The sequence below is a fragment of the Leptonychotes weddellii genome, chromosome 16 (genome assembly GCF_054177405.1).
Source record: "Leptonychotes weddellii isolate Sample4059 chromosome 16, ASM5417740v2, whole genome shotgun sequence".
In the NCBI taxonomy this organism is placed as follows: Eukaryota; Metazoa; Chordata; class Mammalia; order Carnivora; family Phocidae; genus Leptonychotes; species Leptonychotes weddellii.
Window position 1 is genome coordinate 17140460 of NC_138384.1, and position 25564 is coordinate 17166023.

General features: G+C 53.4%; 2 protein-coding genes across 5 annotated transcripts in view; one reads left to right on the forward strand and one right to left on the reverse strand.

Moving 5' to 3' along the window:
- Positions 1-1933: 1933 nt before the first annotated feature.
- Positions 1934-22886, reverse strand: SLC9A5 (solute carrier family 9 member A5). Of its 4 annotated transcripts, XM_006741490.3 has the most exons (16): positions 21154-22886; positions 17829-18131; positions 15670-15833; positions 15401-15479; positions 14944-15121; positions 14152-14372; positions 13727-13929; positions 13417-13506; positions 13253-13323; positions 12407-12536; positions 11835-11923; positions 11546-11672; positions 7335-7505; positions 6735-6804; positions 5963-6097; positions 1934-3367 (listed from the first exon to the last, which is right to left on the reverse strand). In XM_006741490.3, the coding sequence occupies exons 1-16, from the start codon at positions 21344-21346 to the stop codon at positions 2895-2897; spliced, it is 2697 nt and encodes an 898-aa protein (XP_006741553.2). In that variant the 5' UTR covers positions 21347-22886; the 3' UTR covers positions 1934-2894. The 4 variants fall into 4 exon arrangements, with proteins under 4 accessions (XP_006741553.2, XP_030892830.2, XP_030892829.2 ...); XM_031036970.2 differs by lacking the exons at positions 17829-18131; positions 21154-22886 and adding an exon at positions 16037-17823; XM_031036969.2 differs by lacking the exons at positions 14152-14372; positions 14944-15121.
- A 41-nt stretch (positions 22887-22927) lies between these two features.
- Positions 22928-25564, forward strand: part of FHOD1 (formin homology 2 domain containing 1) — a 15107-nt gene continuing 12470 nt past the window's right edge. The window contains exon 1 of the mRNA XM_081807875.1: positions 22928-23222. Coding sequence (XP_081664001.1) covers positions 23022-23222 — 201 coding nt within the window. The 5' untranslated portion in view covers positions 22928-23021. The remainder of the gene's footprint in view (positions 23223-25564) is intronic.

A 25564-nucleotide genomic window follows, 5' to 3' on the forward strand; every position in this document is an offset into this window, starting at 1 on the left:
AAGGAATTTACATGGCTTTTTTTAAAGATTTATTTTTAGAGAGAGAGGGAGCGAGGAGGGGGAGGGGCAGAGGGAGAGGGAGAGAGAGAATCTCAAACAGACTTCCCGCTGAGTGCAGAGCCCCGACATGGGGCTCAATCTTAGGACCGCGAGATCACAACCTGAGCCGAAACCAAGAGTCGGATGCTTAGCTGACCGAGCCACCCAGGTGCCCCAGGAATCTGTATGTTTGACAGCTCTCAGTGATTGTGACCCTAAAATCTGAGAATGGCTGCCTGCCCTCTCCAGTCTCTTCACATCCCTAGGCTGCTTGAGCAGAGCAAGCCTCCTGTCTCCAGCCTTCCCCTCTACCAGTCTATCCTCCACCCGGGGTTTCTTTCATTCCATCTGGCACCAACTGCGTTTGAGCTCCCCAAAGCATATCACTGCCCACACCGCTCCCCAGATCACAGTTCTCCCAGGCCAGCTCTCTGCCACCTCCCCAACTCAGCAGCATCCCCCCACCCCCACCCCAGCCTGTGTGTCTCTGGCTGGTTTCTCCAGGGCACATCACCCACTGCTCCTACCTTTTTGCCATGTGTGCTCTGGGCATGCTGCTCTTTCTACCTGGAATGCATCCACCCAACTTTGCCTGTATTGTCTGAACCCCTACACACACACACACACACACACACACACACACACACACACTTTCACACCCACCAGCTCCTCACAAAGCCTTCCCAGATCTCCTCGGAGTCCCACAGCACTTTCCTCGCTCCTTGCCTTGAAGTACAAGACCTATAATGGCAAACATTAACGATCCCTTACTGTGCGCCATGCTGTATACTAGGTTCCTGTCATTTTTTCATTTCATCCTGACAGCAAACTTATAAAATGAGTATACTTGCTATTCCGTCTTAGAGATGAAGACACTGAGGCTCACAGACAGTATGTAATGTGCCTAAGCTGCCATGGCTGGTGAGTGACAGCTGGACGGTTAGCTATTAGGTCCTGTCACTGCCAGCTCTAAACAATGTGAGGGCAAGGCCCAAGTCACTCCTCTTTCCTTCCCATTTTCCCTTTCGTAGCTCAGAGAAGGTAAGTGCTTATTGACTACCTGTGTAACCTTCGCAGTGTCGAGAGTCCTTCAGATCTATAGAGACAGAAAGTAGGTTAGTGATTACCTAGGGCTGGGCAGGCAGGGGATGACGAGTGACTGCCAGTGGGCACAAGGTTTCCTGGGGATAATGAAAATGTTCTAAACTTAGATTGTGATGAGGTTGTACAACTCTGTGAGTATATTAAAAACCACTGAACTATACATTTTAAATGGTTGAGTTTTGTAGTATATGTGTTATATCTCAATAAAGATGGATGTCTTCTTCAAAGTCCTTCAGACACAGTGGGAATTGAATCTGGGGCTGCTGTTGTCTAAGGGTTTTGGTCCCTAGATGTTTCTGGACCCCACACTACCCACTTTATAGTGTAAACTCGAGTGGTAAGCAGCTCCCTTGAGATTGCCCTCCCACCTGCCATGGGCAGAGGACTTCTGTTTATTTGTCCTACACCTGCCTCCAGGTTTTCAAGGAAGGCTTATCTGATCCCAGTATGTGCTGGCTGCATCTTTGGGTACCTTGGGACCTATGTTCTGGGGTCTCTTTTCCTGCTGGCCTCCCTATTTTAGAGTGGACTCCCAGTTTTGTGACCCTGTGCCCATACAGCGATCCCTGGACAGCCACTGCAGGCCCCCCACTCAGGGGACCATGTTGGGAAGGTATGAGGGAGGAGGGAAAGAGGGCCAGAGGGCCTAACAGTCCTTCCCAGGATCCCCCTCCATTCTCTCTCCTAGAAGCCCCAGGGCAGGCAGTTGTAAGGTTCTATTTGCCTCATTAGATACCCCAGTTGCCCCCGCACCCCTAGGACCCCCAGACAGATGGACACAGGACACCCATTCATCCGAGAGATGTTTAATGTGTCTTAGGTTCAAGATACAAGACACAGGGCAGGTGCTAACCCCAGAAAATTTACCTGCCACCCAGTCAGCCCCCTTCCCACTGCAGCCAGGCATCCCAGCCCCCAGAGCAGTGGGACGGTGGCCCTTTAATACCTGGCTCCTTTCCTATTTGGGGAATGTCAAGGTGGTCGTGGCCCAGAGGCCACTATCTCCCCTCCTCAGAAAATCCAGACCCAGGAATCTGAAAGATCCAGACTTGGATACAGAGCAGCTGATCTTCAGAGTGACCCCTGCCAAGAAACAGCCCTGATCTGAAGCCTGGCCCAGCCCTGTGGCCTCGATCCTGGAAAAGGAAGAACTATGGCCCCAATAACTGGTAGCAAAGGGAAGGAGATAAAGCAAGAATTGGACACAGGTTCCCACTGCCCCCCCTGCCCCCCACAAAATTGGCTGTAGGTAGCTGACCCAATAGGGCAGCAAAGCCTAAGGTTGAGGCCTGCTCCACCTCCCACCCCCATCCCTCTGAGGACCAGCCCCTCGAGGAGCCTCAGTGCCAGGGCACCGTCTTTGAGCTGATGCTGGGGAGTGGGTGGAGGGCAGGAAAGACCAGCATCAGCTATGGAATGATCCCCTTGCTTTGGGGGCAGGAAAAGCTGCCAAGAGTGACCGTAGGGGGACCCACTGAGGAAAGGGCATCAGCTTCCCAGTGCCTGGGCCTAGCCCCTAGAAGTTCTGGACTGGGTCTTGAGCCAGGGTAGGGGCCTTACTGAAATGGAAGGTGGTGAAAGGGTCCCTGTGAGGACCAGTCCAGGATACCCTTCTGACCTGCCCCAAGGAAGCCCAGTTGCTAGTTCAGGCTCCTCTGGCTCCTTGTCAGGCTAAGTGGGCTCCTCTGCCCATTGCCCAGGGAAGACTTCCCATGGGCATCCAGCCCCCTGCTCCTCCTTGAGTCCGTGGGCTACAGCCGGCCACCTTTGTTGAACTGGATGCACCAGTGGGAGTTGGCTGCGCGTGGGCTAAGGTGGGTGCGGTCCTCGTGTCCCATGAGGGGCTGCAGCTCCTGCTGCTGGGGGATATCAGCGCTGCTCTCACTGCGAGAGCGGCCCGCTTTGGCCAGGCTTGGGGGAAAGGCGAAGCTAGGGCGTGGATCGTAAGGCAGGTCGAAAGGGGGCTGGGGCTCTTCAGCGGCCAGCGGGCAAGGAGGCAGGCGGGTCATAGTCGGGGCCTGGGTACAGGGCGGGGACGCCAGGCTCTCCAGGGACGAGATGCTCTGGTTCCAGCCCGCCTGCATGTCCACGGGCACAATCTTGGTGGTTTCCGAGGACACGTAGACTGCCAGATCTCCCTGCCCACTCTTCCAGGGTAGCTCCTTCTCTGCACAGGTTGGGGAGGGGGGGATGATGCGTGGGCTTGGGCACACCTCAAGGCTCCCTGGGGACAGAGAGTACATATGCACTCATTAGTAACACAGTGGAATCCTTTTCAAGTATCACCACGTTGTCGTAAATAAATTCATTCCACATTTGCCCTAATACATCCATATGTGTGATTAGTTGATGAGGGAAAGCTCTGCATTGTATATCCCCAGCACCTGGCACAGGGCTGGGCACAGAGTAGTTGCTCAGCAAATACTGACTAAATGAATGAAGATAACTCAAGAGAAAAGAGGCGCCAGGCAGGAGGAAAGCCCATCTGTGATCAGTCCTCATCAACTTGCAGCGCTGGCCTCAGAAACCACATCCTGCCAGGCCCTGTCCCAGAGGAGACAGCATTGAGGGTGAGGGAGACCTCGAGGTTCCACGCCAAAGGCTTTGGTGCTGGACGCCCTGCCTGAGCACCCACCACAGCCCTTTGGTGCGACAGAGCCCACAAGAGTGAGCTCATGCAAACCCCATAGCAGGCGAGACGCTGTGCCGCAAAGGGGACCTGAGCCAAGGAGTCCCAGCACTGCTGGCAGCCGGCATGGGAGTCCAGGCCACTGTGTGACAGGAAGTCCGAGGTTCTGAAAGAGGAGAAGCCCCCTGGCCACCTCCCGCGCCCTGCTCTCCAAAGTCACTACAATGCCTTGCATATAACAGGTGCTCGGTCTGTACCTGCTCATTGATAAAGTCCTTCGCAGTCGAGTACATTATGAAATGTTTGGAAGTAAAACTCCCTCTCTTGAAAGACCCGGAATATTAAATTTTAACCACCACCACCACCACCAGACTAAAACAACAACAACAAAATTCAGTCTTCACCTTTGGAGGAGGCTTCCTTGGTCTGAAAACTGTTACGTGAAAGGAAAAAAAAAATCAAGCATTCATCTGTTCTTTTCTGTATGAACTGCCCGTCAAAATAATGAAGTCACTGATGTGAAGTTTTTTTTATAGAAGAAGTGCTGGTAATGCAGATGACAAAGGAGATGGAGAGCATGACCACTGTGCAGCCCCGGATGCAGTGCGGGGGTCTGGCGATGACCGTCAGCGGCTAACGCTGCTGAACAGCTGCTGGTGAGCTTCCCAGCGGGTGGGCCAGGTTAGCACCTGAGCCCAGTGATCGACAGTAACCTCACAGAAGACAGACCCCAGAGGGGATGGGTTTCCCGCTGCGACGCGGTACAAAGTGCACCATCACCGCCACTCAAGGGTTCTTAGCAAAACATCTAAACTGACATCTGATCGAGATTTAATGACTGGTTTAAAGGAAATATAAGGCACAGTGAAACATATTAAAATGATGCTTTGGGGATTCCGTCAGCAAAATCCAGACAAGGAAAGACTGTGGGACAAATAACCAGACTATTTCCATAAATACATGGGAAGGAAAAAAAGGGAGGGGGGATCTGTAAATCAGGGTTTCTCAAACTTGACATCACTGACAAGATGGAACAGATACTTTGTTGTAGGCTGTCCCATGCGTTAGCAGACACGTACTAGCGTCCCTGGCCTCTAGCCGCTACATGCAAGCGCGCCTCTCCAGTTGGGGCGACCAAAAATGGCTCCGGGTATTGCCAAACGTCCCCTGCAGGCAAAGTCACTCCACTACCACCCCCTTGAGAACCACTGCTGTAGGATAAAAGAGACTTAGCAACCAAATGTCACGTGTGGGCCTTGTATGGATTTTTATTTGAAATCTACTGTAAAAAAAAAAAATTTAAGACAATCAGGGAAATCTGAACATGTGACAAAGACTTTAGATATGATAATGGTATTGTGAGTAATATTTTTTAAGAAGAATCCTTATCTTTTAAAGATACATAAGTATTTATTGATAAGGTGATATGATATCTGAGATTTGCTTCAAAAGAACCCAGTGAAGAGAGGGGCATAGGTGAGGGGATAGATGAAATAAGATTAGGAGTAGGTAATTATTGAAGCTGGGTAATGGGTAGATGGAAGTTTACTTTATTATTCTGTCTATTGTATATTTTGCAATTTTCTAGAATAAACATTTTAGAAATGACACCTGAGGATGCTGGAGCCAACTAGCAGTGATATTATGAGTAAGTTAGGTCTCCACATACGGAAACACATATATATATATATTGTTTTTGATCCACAATAATGCCATTTTGATGAATTCAGACTCCTTCCCCAGGCCAGGCTGCCACCCTCCCCAGGGGCTCTACCTGAGGGCAGGTGTGCTGAGCATGGGTCACAACAGAGCCTGGTGTTTGGTTTGCTTGTCACCTCGTATGCCTCGCCAGACTGTAAAGGGAGGCTGGGAGGCAGTGACAAAGCTGCAGGCTTTGGAGTCAGATGGGTCAGGTTCAAATTCTGGTATTGCTGTGGGATCCTGGACAAATCCCAAGACCCTTGCGCTCTATGAGCTCGGTTCCCCGATCGTGGTTGTTGTGAGGATTGAATCAGATCAGGCATGTCAGATGTCTGACTATAAAGGAGATGCTCAGTAAATGCTGCTTGGTGAATAAGTGAGTAGGAAAAGGGAGTTGTCTGGAGGGAAGGCCATGAGTGAAGAGGGAAGATGGCAGCTGCACAGCTCCAGCCTGCCCGAGGGGGAGGGAGGCTGGGAGGAAAGCATTACCTGAGAACTTGCCCTCTTGAAGAACCTCACTGGTGGCCCGAGCCACAAAGATGATCCCCTCGTCGTCCTCCTTCTCCGTCTCTGAACTGTCACTCTCCTCCTCCGACTCCGACTCCACAGTTAAGATCACAGCAGCTGGACGGGGACAAGACTGAGTGGGGATGGCCAGCCCGGCAGCTGCCTCTTGGTGCCACGTAAGCCCAAGCCAGCTGTCTACCCAGGCAAGAGCCCACGGCTGGCACAACCTCCCACCTTCTCCTCTGGCTATTTCAGCACTGGCCTAGGGGTTGGGGCTGGAGAGGAAGGGAGGTGGGGCTGCAGAGCCCCTCCTCAGAGGAAGCCAGAGGGGAGGTTCTACTTTCCAGCCCCTCCAACCTGTTCTCTCAGCCCCGGAGCCCATCCTCAACTGAAAACATGAGCATCTGGAGAGGTGGAAGGCCCATCAATGCTCAGCTCATCCAAACTCCTGGTTTTGCAGACAGGACACTGGGCTAGGGGACACCCATCCTTCAAGCTCCCCCCTTCTCCATGAGACTTCCTCCAAGTCCCCGGGGCCTAGAACCTGTAGTTAGGTACCAGACACCTCCTGCCACAAACTGAGAACTGCCTAGAACATGGCCAGCTTTGAAATCAAGTAAGCCCATCAGGTCCCTGAAGGGAGGAGCCTCAGCCTATGGCCCTGAATGCAGCACAGAGGGGATCCTCCAGGTTTTGGTTGATGGGCCTCTGCCCTCCCACCCCATCCTCAGCCCCACCCCCACTCCCTGCTTGCCTGTGTCCTGAAAGCCCAGGTCTCGAGGAGGTTTCCCATTTGTGGCCTCAGTGTTAGCCAAGCCATCCTTCTGAGGACCAAGAAAAAAACCCCTAAGCCTCTGATCATGGCTCAAAACCCCAACCCTGTTGTCTGGTAGGGTCTCCCTGACACAGCGGGCCTGGGAATCTGTGTCAGTCTCAGTGGTTTCATCTGCCCGGGGCGCCCCAGGCAAGTGTTATGGAGTGTAAGTAACCTATGCCCCAGCAAGGGCTTGGGATGCCTCAGCCTGGGCTGAATTAGGGACTCATGGAGCTCTCCCTGCTCCTGCCCCCAGGAACCTGCCTTTGTCTTTCTGGCTTCATTTCTGGTAGGAAGTTCTGCTGCCTCCCAGCAGGTGACCGCCCACATGGCAAGAGGCAGATCTCCCCCAGAAGGCCTCACCTTACCCTTCTGGGCCTCCAGGAAGTTGCAAAAGGGAACACAAACTATTGCACCCACCAAGGTCTTGAGGATTATCCAACTCGGGGTCCCCCTGGGCTGGACTCCAATACTTGGGAGCTTGAAACTATGCACCATCAGCCTCCAGCCCCAGACAGAAGTCCCAGAGAAAGCACGTGCCTTCTTGCGACTGGTCTTGCGAGGTCGTGGCTTGCTCTTGTTGAGGCAGATGTTGTGCTTGGTGGACTTAAAAGACTCTAGCCGCCGCTTCATGTTCTGCTGGAAGATCTCCTTGTCCTGCCGTTCCTGAGCATCCTCTGAGATGAAGTGGCGGCTGCAGCTGGCTTTGTACTGGCAATGACAGCCCCGCCCTGCCATGATGCTGGGAGCCTTGGCCTCCCACAGGAACCCAGGCCACAGCACCAAGGGCACCACAGGCCCTGCCAGCCCAGTTTTTCCAGAACCAACCATGGATTAAAAAAACAAAAAATACGATAGAAACCCAGCCAGCCACTCTGTATTCTCAATTCACTGGAGGAAAACCTTCTTTTTATCACGAACCCATTCCCCCCAAATGTGGCTGTCCCTATCCTCTACTGCCCTTCCCAATCCCCTCTGACTTGAAGTAACAAGAGGCAGGGGACCCTGTATCTTGTCCCTCAGGGCTACTATGAGACTGTGGGGGACATTCCTTTCTTAGCACTTCCATCTAGGAGCCTGGTCCCTGTGCCTGTCCCCCCCACCCCCGGTACACAGGATTCTCCCTCCACAACGAACTCTCCAGCCAGCCATTTCTGCAAAAACTTTGGACTTCTGGAACTATCTCTCCCGACACCCTGGACCCTCCTGGTCCCAACAGCCACCTGCACCCAATTCAGGACCACTCCCATCATCTGTTCCTTCCCACTCTTTCTCACAAAGACCAAGCCCACTACATAGCTACCTAGACTGCCAGATAGAAGTACTGCCGTTTGGTCTGAATCATTTCATCTGGGCTCACCTCCCCAGTACGATCGATCTTTTCCTATGCCTATTTTCTGATGCCCTGAGCCAGTTCTAAGAGCTCCCTTCAAGTCTCCCATCTACCCTCCTCTACCTAATCACCCAGAGGGACCCCTCTCTCCTGGGGGTGCCGGAATCAGCTCCCTCCCAGGCCTCCCCCTGAACCCTGGCCCCTGTTTTGCTCAGCCCACTCCTCCCTGCCTCCATCAGCTCCTGGCTCCCTCCCATTCCCCCTGCCCCAGCACCTTCCCTCCTCCCCTCACCACGCCCACCCCCTGCCTTTAAGCAGGCAGCTGCCCACACTCCCCTGAAGAAAGCCTTTCCACTGAAGCCACTGCTTCCCTTTTGCTGCCAAACTTTTATACTGTGATTCTGACACTTTCCCTCATACCCATTACTTTCTTAAAAACAGAAATATAACTCCAGGGTTCACGAGTCCATGGTGCTGCCTTCTCCCTGGTCACCAGTGCCATGGCATGGCCTCCGGTTAGGCACTAAGCTGACCTCTGTGGAGCATCCAGCTGTCCTGCCCCAGGCCTCCGAGACACCACCTGCTACAGCTCCTCTCCCCTCCTTTGCTGGCTCCCCTTCCTTTTCTCCCCTGTGGATTCCTCACAGTGTTGTCCTTGGCCCTCCTCTCTCCCCTCCAAATGTTCTCCGCAGTGAACTGGCCCTTCCCCCAGCTTCAGCTAGCCTCATGATAGAGACCACGACGCCATCAGACCAGGTGCATTTGAATCACCTGGACATTTACTAAGCCCACAGATTGTTAGTCCCTTTCCATACTACAAAATCAGAATCTCCAGGAGGTGAAGCCAGGAATATGTATTCTAGCAAGCTCCCCCAGGGGATTCTGATGTTGCCAGGGGAGGAAACCTCTGATGATAAAGATTGCTTATAAATCGTTAGTTCTAGGGGCGCCTGCGTGGCTCAGTCGTTAAGCGTCTGCCTTCGACTCAGGTCGTAATCCCAGGATCCTGGGATCGAGCCCCACATCGGGCTCCCTGCTCAGTGGGAAGCCTGCTTCTCCCTCTCCCACTCCCCCTGCTTGTGTTCCCTCTCTCTCTCTTTCTCTCTGTTAAATAAATAAAATCTTTTTAAAAAATCATTAGTTCTAGCCCTTATGTCTCTCTTAACCTATCATCTCCTATTTGTAACTGCATACTAAACACTTCTGTCTGTTTCTGATGACATTTCTCTCTCTCTAATGACATTTCTGTTAAGAACACGAAGAATTACAGATTATGTTATGGTATAACTAAGTGGACTCAGAACTAGTTGAGTAACCATACCCAAAAATGCTTGATCCATGTCAGTCTGGAGGAAAGTCTTTGGTAGCATGCCACAGGGCTCTGTCCTCAGCTCTATCCTGTTCAACATTTTATGTTGATTTGGATGAATACAAAGTTAACAGGCTTAGTAAATTTTCACATGATGTGAATCTGAACAGATATTTGGTGCCAGACATGGGATCCAAACGATGGAATGATAGGCTAAATCAAATAAGATGACATTTAACAGAGATAAGCACAATCTTACTCCAGTTTTTTTTAATTGACTACACAAGAATTGCACCCATTGACCAATCTTACATACACACATCCATAGACAACCAATCATTACATACATCCTGATGTGATACAATAAGAAATACATAGCACACCTACTGAATGTTCCTGAATCTGACCAGGCCTCTAGATTTAACTACCAGGAAATACAGGGGATGGAGGAACATGTTAAACACCACCACTGGAATACAATCAGCAAAATCCATAAAATGGGAAATTCTCTGAGACATAGTATCCAGTTTCTTCATAAATAAATAAGCAAGCGGGTGAAAAGGAAAAGGAACTATTAGAGATTTCTTCTTTAATAAAGAGACATATTTACCAAAGGCAAAGTGTGGACTTTATTTGGATCCTGGTTTAAACAAACCATCTGGAAAAAAGATGTTTATGAACACTGGTTGGATATTTCATGTGAGAAGGAATTATTGTTATTTGCTGTGAGTGATAATAGTACTACTATTATATATATGTGTGTATATATATATATAAAATATACATACACATGAATACATATAGAGAGTTCCTGCCACATAGAGACACATATTGAAATATTTAGAGGTGATATGATATGATATGTCTGGAGTTTGCTTTAAGATAATAAAGTGTGGATGGAGTGAGGTGGGGGTACAGCATGTTACAAGATTAACGATGCACTGATAGAGGAGTTGAGCAATGGATACATGAGAGTTATTTTATTCTGTCTAGTTTTGTGAATGAGTAAAATTTGCCTTGAGAAAAAAGTAAACAAAATGAAACACAAACCCCACAGGTTGGATAAGACAGAGTTTAACAGTCATTAACTGAGGAAGACCATGGAGGTGTGTCTAATTGTAAGGATAATATGGAGCCTCAGAGTGGTAAAACAAAGCTGGGGGATTCTGAGCAGCAGGAAGAGAATGGCAAATTCTAGAGCTAGAAAGGTAAGAGAACCCCTATGCCATGCCCTGACCAACCACAGCTAGAGAAGCCTTCTGGGCCTTGTTTCTTATGACCAGAGAAGACACACCAGGGAGAGGCGATGCTGACTTGAGGGCAAGAAGGCCTGTGTGAAAGGGAACTGTCTTGGAACCTTTAAAGTCTTATTCTGCAGAGCTGCAGAGAGTCAAATTAGGACCAGTGCCACCGAGTTAAGGGAAGCCAATTCCGTCTCAATGATAGAAATAACCTGGACTGTTTCAACTGCCAGGAATGGTAACAGCTGCCTTCCCAGTTCAGACAAGTTCAACGTAATGGCTTGCTGCCCCCTTGTGGGGTTGCAGCAGATTCCCTCCCGGATGGGCTGGGCCGTCTAGCCCCAAAGCTTCCTGACCTGCGTTAGACTAACATTCTCTAAAAGAGATGCCGGCCTTCCCCATGCTAAGCTGGTCCCACAGGCTTCCTCAGCACTTCTGCTTCTGTCTGGGACCCCATCAAGCCCTCTGTAGTCTGTCCCCTCCTCTCCCCTTCAGGACAACCACCCAATCCTATGTGCTCCTCTCCCTTACCACCACCCAGCTCCGATCTGGTGTTTCAGTCCAGCCTCCCAACTGGCTCTCCCCGTCTCTCACCTCACCCCTCCAATTTGGTCTGTGCTCTGCTACCAGAAGAAGACATCTTTAAACAGTGCTTGTATCAGGCCAACCCTTTCTCAAAAAAAAAAAAAAAAAAAGCTAAAAGTTATTACAACAAGATGAAGCCCACGCTCTTCAAGTGGGTGTTTTTAACTCTCCACTAGCTGGCGCCAACTGCCTCTTGAGCCTGTAGTCATGGCCTCCCTGACCACCCTTCCCCAACCCCCCGCCCCAGCTGCCCTTGGAACTCTCACACCGTGCCTGCTCTCACCCGGCGGCGTGGCTTGTAGAGGCCTCCACAGAGCAGATGGTGCATCACAGCATCCTCACGGTCCCGGCCGCTGCGCACTGTGTCAATCACCTGCAGATCCAGACACGCTCCACTGCCACTCTCCCTCCTGCAGGAGGCAGGGAACATGTGTGCCGGGGAGGGGCCGGGAGGCACAGGCCAGGGGGAGGGCAAAAAGCAAAGGTGTCCACATATCTTCCCCAAAAGGGATGCACAGAGAGGGCCCAGCAGAGAGGAGCTTGAGGAACTGGAAGGGGGCTCAAGGACTTACAGCAGGTTGGTGACAGAGGTCTCTGCCACAGAATTGCGGCTGGGCATAGAGGGCAGAGTGAGCCCTGTGGAGGACAAGATATGGCCTCCCTGCAGGGGCCAAGACAGAGGTCAGACGGCAATCAGATGGAGGGTGGCCCAGTCAAAGGGTAATAAAAAGAACAATAGGTAACACTTATTCTGCTCTTTGATCTTCCAGGTACTGTGCTATGCACTTTAAATATTGAATCCACAAAACCCCACGACATAGGTATTCTTATTCCTGCTTTCTTACAATTGAGGAAACTGAGGCTCAGAGAGGATAAGGGACTTACCCAAGATCACAAGCCTGTAAGTGGTAAGAATTGAACTGCATCTGCTGACTGTAGAGTCCAGCTCTTTCTCAGCTTTCTCTACTGCCTGCTAGACTCTGAATTTAGCATCAGGTCAGGCTGGTGCCTGCAGCTGCCACTTTACCAGACCATGGAGTCTGCTGGGAATTCCCAACTCCCTGCTCAGGTCCTGCCTGCTTGTCACCCCTTCCTGCCTTGCTCTGCTGGCTACCTGCCCACCCACCACTGGCTGCTGGCCCACCTGGTCCACGAAGCTGATGGCATCCCGGATGTTGAGTCTATAGTACACATCCCAGATCTGGTCCCGGATGCGGTAGGCTGACCGCCGCATCAGCAGCTGACTCAGGTACTTCTTGTCAAACTGCTCCCACCTACAGAGGACGTCAGGCCCAGCCCTGAGTGCCATCCCCAAAGCCCAGCTGGCTGGCCCTTCCTCAGATGGGGCAGGGGCACGGCCAGCACTGGCCTGGCTCTCTTGGTGTGGGCCGCAGCTGGGAGCATCTCAAAGCTAATCCCGGCCCTTATGGAACTTACAGCATTAGGGGAAAGCCTGACATTAAATTGAAGTTATTGCAAACAACTAAAATTGCAACCATAACAAGAACTACAAAGGATAGAGTATGATAGGGATTTGTCCTAGTCAGGGAGGCCAGGGAAGTCCTCCTTAGAGAATTGATGCCTATGGTGCGATCTGAAGGATGAACAGGTTAAGTAGGTGAGAAGGAGGCAAGGGAATGTTCTAATACACAGAATATGCGCAAAGGTCCCAGTGGCAGGGTGGGAGAAGCAGAGTGGGTCCTGAGGTTCTAAACCAGGATCCGTGTAATGAGCAGGCAGAGAGTCAAAGGCAGAGCAGAGCACGATGAGGCTGGGGTCTAGCACCTGCAGTACCACACAGGGCCAGGCAGGCCTCCCTGGGAAGACTTGTCTTATCCTGAGAGTACTGGGATGCCACTGAAGAGCTCCTGGCAGAGGTCACCCAGCCCAAGTCTGGCTGTGTCCCTTCTCAGAAGTGTGGCACATCCCCAATGCTGCCCTGGCTGGTGGGGCTGCTGCTGCGGAAGGAGCCTTGGGGGAGCTCCCTCACCTGTCCCTCCAGTAGTGATAGCCATGGTGCCCCACAACGTCCTCCACTGCAGCCAGAATGTGGTCAAAAGTCTAGAAGGGGGTGGGTAGGGGGACTGGATCAGGACTCTGCTCAAAATAGAAGGAAGAGAGGTATAGGTGTAGGGATGGGGTTCTGGTACCCACGTGCTCATGCAGCTCCTGGTTCAGGGTGGGTTTGTGATGCTCACTCCTCTTCACCTTCAGCCACTTGACCAGTGGCTTGATGGTTAAGCCCTATGGACAGGCAGCAGGTGAGCCCTGCCCTATCCAGTTCCCTGCTGCCCTTCTCGCCCCATAATTAGACCTCAGCTTCTGTACCTCCACCTTACTGCACTCAGGGTCTGGGAAGTCAGGTCCCTATCCCCCAAAGAGAAGAGCCCCGGTCCCAAAGGCTCCATGCCTCCCCCAGGGCCTGCCGGACCCTCTCCCTACCCAGCCTCCTGGGCTCTCCCACCTGCACAATGACTGTGAAGAAGACCACCACAATAGTGGTGGCCACAAAGTAGTCCTTGGCAGGGACCTTGGTCCTGTCCAGTAGGATGACGAGAGCGAAGGCCACAGCCCCCCGCAGGCCCCCATAGGACATCACCACCTGGTCAATCTTGTCCAGAGGGACCAGCCGGAACTGATTCAGCACCCACGTCTGCAGGACTACGCCTACAGCAGGAGGGAGGCCAGTGGGAGCAGGGCGTTGGGAGTGGAGGACCCAGGAGTGGATGGCACCAAGTATCTGGGCTAAGGTCTGACAGGGGTTGGGAGGGGTGAGCAATGGGGCGGGGGGGTGGGGCTTAGGAATAGACAAGGATGTGGACTCAAAGTGGGGGATGAGCTGGGGCAGGGCAGGAAGGAGAGTGGGAAAGCAGAGGGTGCTGGCAATACCGAGGGCTCGGAAGAACAGGATGAAGAAGAGGGTGCCCAGCACCAGCCCAGAATCCCAGGCCCACTTAGAAGAGTCCACAGCCGAGATGCCAAGCAGCATGAAGATGACGGTCTCAGCACAGCTGGCTAGAGTCTTCATTGTGTATTTGACAGCCGTGCGTGACTTATGGGAGATGTTGGCCTCCACATACTTCTTACAGCCCAGGCCACACATAGTCACACTGGGAGAGGAATGAACAGACAAGGCAAGTAAGGAGGGGTTGCAGGCCTCTGGGGTTTGAGCGTGCCGCAGGAGGGGTGCTGCCCATCACAGGATGTCAGACCGTCAGAGCTGAAGCCCAGGGAGGCAAAGAGACTGTCCCAGGATAGCTAGTGGTGGGTGGTCTTGGGATAAGGGTCCAAATCTCCAGGTTCCCACTCAGTGCCTCCTGGAAGGGAAGCTGCGACAAACATGCTCTGACTTGCATCCTCTCTGAGGCACTTTTTAAAGTGCTGTGGCCATTAGAGCTGGTGGCACCAGGACCTGAGGCCCACTTCTAGCTCAGCCTATACCCCAGAGAGTGCTTCAGGCAGAGGAAGATTGGGTTCTGAGGTGCCTAGGGCAGTTCTGGAGGCAGATCCTGAAACATTACCTGAGGTTTGCCGTCTCCCCAGGGGAGTTTGAGGCTCCCGCTACCACAAGGGCTCAGGGAAGCCTACTGCCTCCTCAGGGTCCTGCTTCTGTCCATGGAAGGGGCAACCATCTCCAATGCCCCCTCCCAGCTGCCTACATGCAAGGCCCCCACGACTCACGCAAGAATAGCAGAAAGCGAGGCCATTTCAGCAGTGAGGTAGGCTGCATAGGCGAGGAGGAAGACCAGCAGCGGCTCGATGATGCGGACCCGCTTGGTGAAGCGTGTGGTCAGGGCCAGGAGGAAGGCAAAGACTAAGCCCACGGCTGCCCCGCCCAGACTGACCAGAAACAGAGAGGCTGGGGGAGGAGTGGGTTGTCAGCATGACCCCAGGCCTGGACCCCACCCGGGCAGACAAGAGTGCTGCCTGGCAGGGAGTGGAGGACAATGCCCACTGTACTCCCCGGGGGTCAGGATCCCAGAGCCGGGATCCCGGGAAAGCCCTTCCTTCTCAGGTTCTCGGGATCCCATTTCTCCATAGTGGAGGGAAGGGAATGAGGCAACCCAACAGCCTCCTCTGTCCTGATGCAGTTGGGGGCAGGGACTCAGCAACCCAGCCAAGAGGGGGAAATACTGACCGACTCCTTTCAGGTAGTCAGCAGCCTGCACGTTGGCAGAGCCCATCTCCACAAAGGAGTTGCAGACCTTGTACAGCACCTGAGTGAGAAGAGGAGAGTCAGAAGCAAAGAGAGGGAATGCCCAACTGGGACTGCCAGGAGAAGGTGAAAACTGAGGCTGTATTTCTTCCCCAGGGGACCCAGGGAAGGGTATGAGCATGCTCAGACACCCAACTAGTCAGAGCATGGTAGCGGGGGTCAGGGAATGGCAGCCAACTGAGCACTCTCACCACAGTGACGGCATCATTGAGCAGGGACTCGCCAAAGACGATGATAAAGAGAGTGTCGTTGACGTGCACCTCCTCAAAGACAGCCAGGACGGCCACGGGGTCCACTGCTGAGATGAGGCTCCCGAACAGCAGAAAGTCCAGCAAGCTGGCCTGCACTCGAGGGGCTTTTGAGGGACAGATGGGGGACAGCAGTTGGTGAGGTATCTGGTCTCCCACAGCATTCCGTGTGACAAGCCCTGGCTCCCACCACCACCCCCCGCCCCCGCATTGTGGAAACAAGGATGCCCAGAGAGGACTTGGGATGGTGAAGACAGTGTCAGCCCGCAGGTCAGGAGACTTGAGCCTAAGGCCTGGCTTTGCCACTTACCAGCTCTGTGCTGTTGGCGCTGTCACTGTCACATGACTTCTCTTAAGCCATGCCTCCTCATCTGCCTACCTCACGAGATTGCTGCAAAATCAACCCAGGAGATGGCTAAGAAAGTCTAAGTAACCTGAAAAGTTAAGGTGACGCTGAGAATTGCAACTGCAGTAATAAGAACCACTAGCAGGTGGAAACTGGCTGCTGACTGGCCTTATCAGGGACAACAACAAGAGAGTGCTTTCTCCCACACTTGTGGTTCTCAGCCTAAGGGATGTGACACAATTGTCAGCAGGAGGGGGAAGGGCTGTCCATCCACGAGGGCTAAGTGTGATAGGAAAAGCACCCACCATGGGGAGAACTTGAATATGACATAGAATCTCTGTGAGCCTCAGTTTTCTCACGTATATATTGGGAATAATAACAGTATCTCCCTCAAAAGGTTCTTTATTTAGCCAGAGTCTCATACATAGTAAGCACCTAATAGATGTTACTTATTATTATTGTTGTTGTTACTGTTATTATTATTATTATCTGATGTTCTCCCTTCCCTTCCTGCCCCAAAGAGTTCACTCATCCATTCGGAAAACCAGGCTGGAATCCTCAAGTAGAAACTGCAAACCTCCCCTTGTACCTTGGAAGAAGTCTGAATTATCAATGTTCAGAGTTGGATGGATTTGGGTACAGGAAATGAGGAAGAAGGGAGTAGGAAGGCAGCCTAAGGGCAAGGAGCCCCAGTAAAGCAGACCTCTCCTACTAACCTTGAACCTGTAATCAAATGAGTTCAAGGCCTTCTATTTCCTCATCTATTAAGTGGGACAAATTATACCCCAACAGGGTTGCTATAAAGAGTCCATGGGATAAGTAAGGAGAGAACACTCAGTGTAATGTATTGCATTCTGTCGATGTATAATATAGATTTATCTATAATAATAATAATAATAACAACAGGGGTGCCTGGCTGGCTCAGTCATAAGAGCATGTGACTCTTGACCTCGAGGTCATGAGTTCAAGCCCCATGCTGGGTGTAGAGATTACTTAAAAAAAAATTCAGGGGTCCCTAGGTGGCGGTTGGGCATCTAACTTGGTTTTGGCTCAGGTCCTGATAGCGTCTGGAGATCCAGCCGCGCCTCGGGCTCAGCGCTCAGCAAGTGTGCTTGATTCTCTTCTCCCTCTGCCCCTCCCCACTATGTACATGCTCTCTCAAATAAATGAATGAATCTTTAAAAAAAATGTAAGGGGGTGCCTGGCTGAACAGTGGCTGGCTCAGTGAATGAAGCATGTGACTCTTGATCTTGGGGTTGTAGGTTCAAGCCCCATGTTGGGTGTAGAGATTGCTTAAAAATAAAATTGTTAAAAAAAATCTTAATTAAAAAAAATAATAATAATAACAGAAAACCACCCTGATGTGACCTGGGCAGAGCCAGGATGGTTGGCCCTCACGGAACAGTGAATTGTGCCTCAGGGGAGCAAGACTGGCAAGTGGCAGTGTGGTAACAGAGGGCAGGAGGCAGCAGAGTAGTAATGCAGGCTTCCCAGCCTCGGCAGCCCACACACAGCTGGGAGCCAGGCCTCTGCTCAGCTGTCATGCTGCAGAAGCCCAGACTCAACTGGCAGAGGCCTAAATGAAGGCTGAAGGCCCATCTGGAGTGTTGCCTTGCACTCCAGGTGGGAGGGACCTAAGACGGAGCTCTCAGGGCATGGCTCTTGCCAATATGGGATCTCCAGAGCTGGAGAAGGGAGCTGGGTGACGAATCTGGCAAAGCCTCCCTCTGCCAGTCCAGGGCCTAGTGTCACTCACCCACAAGTCCAGCCTGCTGCAGGCCCCAGAGGGCAGCACCTGTTGTGAAGGCATTCCAGAGTGTGCCCACCACAGCATACGTGAGGATGGCACCCAAATTGTCAAAGAACAGCCGGCTAGGCATGAAATAGCCCGAGTCCAGCACAATAGGAGGCAGCAGGAAGAGGAAGAATGTGCCTGGCTCCAGCTGGTACTCAGCTTTCTTGGCCACAGCCAAGACAATGCCTCCAAGCACCAGTCCCAGCAAAATCAGCAGGCAGCTCTCAGGGACCAGCGATGTCACCTTCCGCGACAAGTGAAACACTACAATGCAAGAAGAGGGCAGGATGTATCAGCTTATGGGACACACACACACACACACACACACACACACACACACTGGCCTTTAACCTCCCAGTCTTAAAATGTTATCTAAGGTCAGGAACCCTGACCCTGGGACCAAGGAGGAGAAAAGAACAGCAAGACTGCTAGAATCTCCAAGTTGCATGGCTACAAGCCCTCCACTGCAGCTAAGGTTGTCTGTCTCTTGGTGCTTCTGTCATGGTAACCTAGGCCTTTCTTGCTCTTTCCATTCTGGAGATGACCCCTCCTCTCTACTCTTATCCTCAGGGGACCTCACCTTTCTCTGATCTCCCTTATTCATAGCTATTATTTGAGCCTCAGCAAATGTTAGCTGGTATATTTTTATGCATAACATAGCTATTAAAATCAGGGCCTCTAGAGTCAGGCTGCCTGGGCTCGAAGACTAGCTCCTCTATTTACTAGTTCTGTGGCCTCGGAGTACATAACTTCACCTCTCTTTCAGTTTTCTTGTCAGCAAAATGGAAATAAAAACAGTCATGATCTCATAGAATTGTTGTGAGGTTTAAGTAAAACAATCTACTTGATAGCACTTAACCCAGTGCTCTATCACAAGCACTCAATAAACGTTACCTAATATACAGTGTCTTGCTCCCTATCCAGACCACAACACGTATTATATCTCCTAGCAGCACTGCAGACCTCCTAGCCCAATGTGCTTCTCATTACATAGGCTCAACTAATGGCACAATCGCTTAAAAAACATTGGGTGTAGCAGTAAGAAGATCTCCAGTTCTTCTGGCTCCATCACTTTCTAACTGTGTGATCTCAAGCTATTTAATTTACCTGAACTCTGGGGAAGGATGCCTGGCTGGCTCAGTCGGTGGAGCATGCCACTCTTGATCTTGGGGTTGTGAGTTTGAGTTGTGTATAGAGATTACTTAAAAATAAAAAACCTTTAAAAAAATGATCCTGGGGGGAAATAATGACAGACCTGCCCCAGGAAAAGAAGTGCAAGTATGAATTGGGTTTCTAGCATTATCGCCACTCCTATCTTTGCCCACTAAAATAAACTCTTTTGGCTTTCCCCTAGGCCCTGAGATCCTGAGTAAACACTTCTCCCCATACCTGGAGTGGCAGGTAGTGGAAGTGGCCTCCATGATAGCCTATGTGAGACCCAATGCCAAGACAGTGCCCTTTGGAAGCTATATGCAAAGGGCTTAGAACAGTTCCTGGCACACAGTGGGATCTACATAAATATTTGTCAAATAAAAGGGGAAAAAAGGGCACCTGGGTGGCTCAGTCGGTTAAGCGTCTGCCTTCGGCTCACGTCATGATCCCAGGGTCCTGGGATCGAGTCCCACATCGGGCTCCTCACTCTGCGGGGAGCCTGCTTCTCCCTCTCCAACCCCACTTGTGCTCTCTCTCACTATCTCTCAAATAAATAAATAAAATCTAAAAAAATAAAATAAAAATTAAAATTAGAAAAAAGGGGGGTGGGGGAAATCTCCTAGCAATGAAGCTGAGGGAAGGTATCGCTGAGCGTCCTACTGATCTCTCCCATCCTCTGTGAGGACTTGTGTGTGTGTGTGTGTGTGTGTCTGATGAAGAGGCTCTCTTCTTCTACCTCCAGAGGATGTGACATCCAAGTTGGCAAAGCACTACAATTTCTTGGGGAAACTACAGTTGTTGCTACATAAACCCTAAATAAAACAAGAACTTTCCTGCAACTCACAGACTCCTCAGCAAACCCAATTCTCGGCTCCCAAATCTGGGCTCCTCCCTCTTGCTCTCATTGCTGCCAGGCCCTAAGGTAAATTCAGTCAGATCTGCCCACACACATCCCTACCTTCAGTTCCCCTCTCCTCTCCTTCAGGGACTCCATTCCATCCTCACTTCCAGAGCATGCATCAACCCCAGCACTGCAATCCAAAACCCATCACCAAAGCCTGTTCTCAGGCAGAACTAGGTTCCCTGAAGGCCTTCAGGCCCCATTTCCCATTATTAATGAGCTGCAAGAACAGAGTGGCAAGTTCTTCTGTTCCTGCCCAGCAACCCCAGCCCCCACCCCCAGCAGAGTCCCTGGGGGAGTTGAGGGGCAAAGTCTAAGCTGTGTGATTCCTACAGGAAGACTGTATTGGTGAGATTGGAGTACAGCCTGTGCCAGCATAGCTGGGGAGTGAGTAGCAACGCTCAGCTATAATTAGTCACCCCCACAGCAGAGCCTGAACAACAGGGAGATGGAGGAGGGTCTCTGGCAGGAGGAGGGACCACTGGCTGCTCAGAAGTGGGGAGGAAGGGGCAAAGGCAAGGAAAAGCAGCTCTATTCAAGGCAAGGAATGTGAAGCACAACCTTTAATGCTGTGCAGACTGAAGGAGGTCGGATGTATGAAAGCACCTAGTGTAGGCAGCAGATAGTAAGTAAGGCCCTACGAAATGAAAGGGGTTTTTGTTTGTTTGTTTTTTACCCTGAAATGGGAAGAACGTAGATCTGAATTATGGTAGGGGGTCCTGCTAAGCACACCTAAAGAACGGTGCATCTGTAGGAGAGCAGAGGGGGGCCTAGAGGAAAAGTGGCAATCTAGTATCCCAAGAGAGTGGACACTTGTATGTGGTCTCCCGGGAAGACTGCTTCTGCAGATCCAGGATGCCTGGATTCGCTGGAGAACACTATCTCCACAATGTCTCCACACATCTTCGTTGCTGACAGAGGTTTCTAGGAGCCTGGAGACTGGTGGAGAAGAGGCCAGACCGAAGGGCTTACGGGGAGGAGGGGGGCAGAGAGGGCAAAGAGTGTAGGGATGGAGAGAGCTGGGGCAGCCCTCAGAGAAGGCCAATCCTCAGACCTCCCCCGCGGGGAGGAGAGGAGGGAGAGAGGGCGCAGGAACTCTGTGAGAGCCCGGATTTGTGGAATCGGAACCTGAGTCCTGGTACTGTGCAAGAAGCCGGCCCAGATCTGGGCACTAGGGGTTGGGGGCGGGTCCGCTGCCGGCCGCCGGCCTGGCGCTCACACACACGCACTCACCGATTTTGGCCAGGCTGGCCACCAGGATCCACAGGGCTACCAGGTAGGGCGCCTCCACCTCGTGCCACTGCCAGCGGAAGAGCGCCAGCCCTGCGGGAGGCTCGCCGGGCGACCCCGGCTCCTGGGTGGGCTCTTCGGTGGCGGCCGCCCCCGCCAGGGGCAGCCCGAACAGCGGTAGTGCGGCGCGCAGCATCCTGCCGCCTGCCTAGCGGCCCTCCGGCACCGCACGGCCGCCGGCCCCGCGTCGCTGCCGCGCCTACCGGCCGCCCCCGCGTCACAAGCACGTGGGGCCCGCTCCCCCCAATCCCAGCTCCGAAACCCCCAAGCCGGGTCCGGACTCCGAGACCGTGCCCCGGGCGTCCGGACTCTGGACCCCTGCTCCTCCCCCCTCTAAACCAGTCTGAGCTCTGGAAATCCCCCAGTCCAGCTCTCCAAGTCCCGAAACCTATTCCTTCGAGTCCGCTCCCCCAAACCTTCCCCAAAGCTCCCCTGACCCGGTTTCAGAGCTGTGAGCGGCCACAGCCCTCCGGAGGCGCGGCCGCGTCCCACCCGCCGGAGTAGGTAGCCCGTCGCGGGAGCGGAGGGGATCTGCGGGGGGCGCGGTCCAGGCCGGAGGGGCGCATCTCCTTCACCGCTAGTGCCGACCCGCTGGAGCCGCCGGCAGCTGGTACTGAAGGCGCGGGCCCCGACGCTGCCCCGTGCAGACGGCAGGGGGCAGTGCGCCGCCGCCCTCCGGAGCCTAGGACCCCCTTCGGGCCCCCGCCCAGACCAGCGCTGCGCACGCGCACTGGGCTCTCCCAGAAAGCCGTGATGGACAACGCCGTCCTTCCTCAACGTCCTCAGAAACTCCAAGGCCCAGACTGGGCCCAGCTCATTCGAGGCTGATGAGGAAGCTGTTCCTCTTTATCTCCCAAACCGAGGAGCACCCGGCCTCCCTTTCGGTCAAACTACAGGAAAGTCTCCTCACCTTTTCCATGAAAACAGAAGGGAACCTATTCTCTTTCCCTGAACTATGAGAAAACCCAGCCTATCGATTCCCTTCAAACTAAAAGGGATCCACTCACCTTTCCCCCCAAACCTGAGGGGCATTTGTCTTATCTCACCCCAAACTGAGGAGGACCGTCTCCATTTTTCATTCAAGCTGAGGGGCACCCATCCCACATCTTACCCCAAACTGAGAAAAACATGTTCTACCTCCTCACTCAAATTGAGTCATCACATCATTTTCCCAGAACTGAGGGGCACCCGTCCCTCTTCTTACCCCAACTAAAGGGAAATGATTCCACTTCTTCCTTCAAACTGAGTGGAATCTATTTTCACTTCTTGCTCCAAATTGAAAGGGATCCATCTCCCTGCTTTCCCCAAACGATGGAATCCCATCCACTTCATCCCTCAAACTGAAGGAATCAGGACCATCTCGTCCCTAAACTCTGGGAGACCCGCCGGCCACTATCTGAAGAAATTCCCGCCCCACCTGCCCGAATAACCCCTCAACAAGAACGCAGCCTCACCGCCACCAACCCCAATGAAAACCTCCCCGCTCTGGGCACGCTCTTGAAGGCGGGGTGTGGGGGTGTGGGGGGGTGAGCTCCGGTTTCCCGCCGGCAGAGCCAGTGAACTAACGAGATCACGATCAGGCCCTCTGAGTGGCTGGCGGCAAGCCCCGCCCCCAGCAGTGGTTGCCCCTCCCGGCGCTGTCAGGGACTACTCTTGGCTCCACCCCCTTCCTCGGCCCCGCCTCCGCCTGGCCCCGCCCCTCTTCAGCAGCGTCCGGTCAGACCCGGCCCAGACAGCCGAGCTAGTTGAGTAGACGCCGCGGAGGGGCCGGGACCCTCCCGGAGGCGCGCGGCGCGAGCCAGTGACAGACGATGGCGGGCGAGGAAGACCGCGGAGACGGGGACCCGGTATCAGTGGTGACCGTGCGGGTGCAGTACTTGGAGGACACCGACCCCTTCGCATGTGCCAACTTCCCGGAGCCGCGCCGGGCCCCCACCTGCAGCCTAGACGGGGCACTGCCCCTGGGTGCGCAGATACCCGCGCTGCACCGCCTCCTGGCGGCGCCGCTGAAGGTGAGGGGTTCCTGAGAAAGATTGGGGGCGATCAAAGGTTCATGGCGCCATGAAAGCCTTTGGGAGGTATCCCTCGGGGAGAGGCTGGAGCGGGTGCGCTTCTGCGGGAAAGTCTTGGACTGGGGACTTAAGGTCCACGCTGCCTCGCTTTCGCGGGACGCCTCTCAAGTTGAGGGAAGCTGAAGAAGGGAGATGGGAATTTGTGGTCTGAGCCACTCTGGCTGCCCCCTCGAAGTGAGGCCCACCTGGGGAGATGTTCGGGGTCCACTCGCTGCCTGTCTGCCTGGGTAACCGATCTGGATAAGGTGACGGTAGATGTTTGGGTGGTAGCGGACTATAAAAGTTGGAGCTGGGGAAGCACCAGCTTCCACCTGCTTCAGGTGAGGTGGGGCGGGACCAAAAGGAGGGGCGGACCCGGGGCGGGCCACTGGGGCGGCCAAGGCCTCGAGCGGTTTCTGGAGGCTGGATTAGGTCCTGCCGGATGGAGTGTTGCCTCGGTAGGTGCGGGCCCCGCTTGGGAGTGCCAGTAGAAGAGAGACTTCTCGGGGTGAGGTGAGTCTCCGGGAAGCGGTCCGGCCCGGGACACGCCGAGAGCTGGTGGCTGCACTGGTGGAAAAGCCCTTTGAGTCACCGCCCCCACCATCCCGTACTCCCGCCGCAGCCGGCCCACTGCTAGAAGGGAGGGGGCGGGCCGGGCTAATTTTAAACCGCCAGCCTGCCCTAGTTTGCCTGCGTCCCGGAGCCGACTCGTGCACAGTGCTGGGAGAGGCCCTTTTCCAGATGGTTGGCTCTACCTCCCCTCCGGCTCCCTGCGCTCAGCCCCCCGCAGGCAGCGCTTTCCGGCGCGCTGGGTTTCCGGACCAGGACTCTGGGAGGCGCACTACCACCCCCCAGGGTTCCCCGCCAGCCAGTACACACCGAGTGGTGAGGAAAAAGAGAGAGTTGGCGGGGGTGCCCTCCCCTGCTCCCAGCCTTAGCTGGGGGGCGAGTTACGCAAACTTGCCCCCTAGGCCCGGGGTCTCCCCTGGAATGTGCCCCGGGCGCCGGGCCCCCAGCCTGCATTCCTCGCTCTGCAGGCCAGCCCCGCCTCTGAGCGCGGGCGGGAGAGTTAGTGAGATTATTGGCGGGGGGAGTGGCGCGTGTCCGGGCAGAGCCCCGGCTTCAAGGCCACGGCTTGAAGGTTGTAGTACACTGCCCACTTTAGTGTTTTGATGCAACCCCTTTTTGTCCTGCCCTGTTCAAAGGGGCAGTCTGAGGTGGGCCTGGAAAGAGCACGTCCATCCCGAGGCCACCTTCAATTCAGGCTGGGCGCTGGAGAGGGGTGTTGAACCGAGTCTAGGTTCCTGCCTTCAGGCTCCTGGAACTCCTGGTGCTGAAATAAGCCTGGTGCATTACAGAGAACATAGTATTCCTCCCATCCCCCACTCTAGGACAGGACTTAGCCCTAACAGCCCTCTTCCCAATTAGGGGCAGATTTGGGAGGTCAGCAACAGAAAAGAACAACCCCTCTTCTTCCCCTCATTTAGGGACCCATCTCCCTGCTGCACCAGGTGCTCTGTACTCCTTAGCTAAAGACTACAGAGCTCAGATGGAGAATGTGTTAAGTGTTAAGTACGCCCCAGCTCAGACATTCCTGGTCTCCCCACCTTTAGGATCTCCCACTTGGTGTACCTCAGGACTACCATATCCCCCACAGGCAGGATATGCTGGTGGGCACACTGAGTTACCACTGTGCCTGTAGCCAGGATTCCCTGGGGCTGGCAGCTGTGCTAGGAATGGTCAGATACACTGTGATGTGCTCATCCCAAATATAAACTGTGACCACAGCCCCAGAATAGAAGGCTGGAGGAAGAAGGGCTGAGAATAGGATAGGGGCAGGGACATCAGAGGGCTGAGAGAGGGGGAGCAGGGCTCCTCCTTGCAGGAAATGTCAACAGCTCGTCCCTCCCCTCCTCCTATAAGTGTTTGCCCCAGGGGCACAGACATGACTCAAGCCTGCCTACATAGCCCTATAGAGGGGAGAGGTGGCCCAGAAACCCAGGCATTCCCATCCCAGGGCTAGAGCAGAAATAAGAAGGAGGGGATCACCACTCAATACATTATCCTCTGTACATCTGTCCAGTAGAGGAACAGGACACAGACAAGTGATGACATCTGCCCTCCCACTCTGGGCACTGACCTTCATCATCCCTGCAGACCCTGCTCCCTCCCTGGGAATTTAGGAAGGTCCAGCCTACTTTCACTCTGGAGCTCCACCCCACATACCCCATTGGGCTGGGCCTAGCCACTAGAGTTCCCCTGGGGGCTTCCTTTTTAAACCGTTTAGAGCTTTCAGATCTGAG

What these genes read in the sequence shown, in the direction of transcription:
- SLC9A5 (XM_006741490.3), bottom strand. Translation starts at nt 21,346, where the DNA reads ATGCTGCGCGCCGCACTACCGCTGTTCGGGCTGCCCCTGGCGGGGGCG. An exon ending in TATCACTACTGGAGGGACAG is followed by an intron (nt 12,537 to 13,252) that starts GTGAGGGAGCTC and finishes CGTCCTCTGTAG; the next exon opens with GTGGGAGCAGTTTGACAAGA. An exon ending in ACCTCTGTCACCAACCTGCT is followed by an intron (nt 11,673 to 11,834) that starts GTAAGTCCTTGA and finishes TGCCTCCTGCAG; the next exon opens with GAGGGAGAGTGGCAGTGGAG.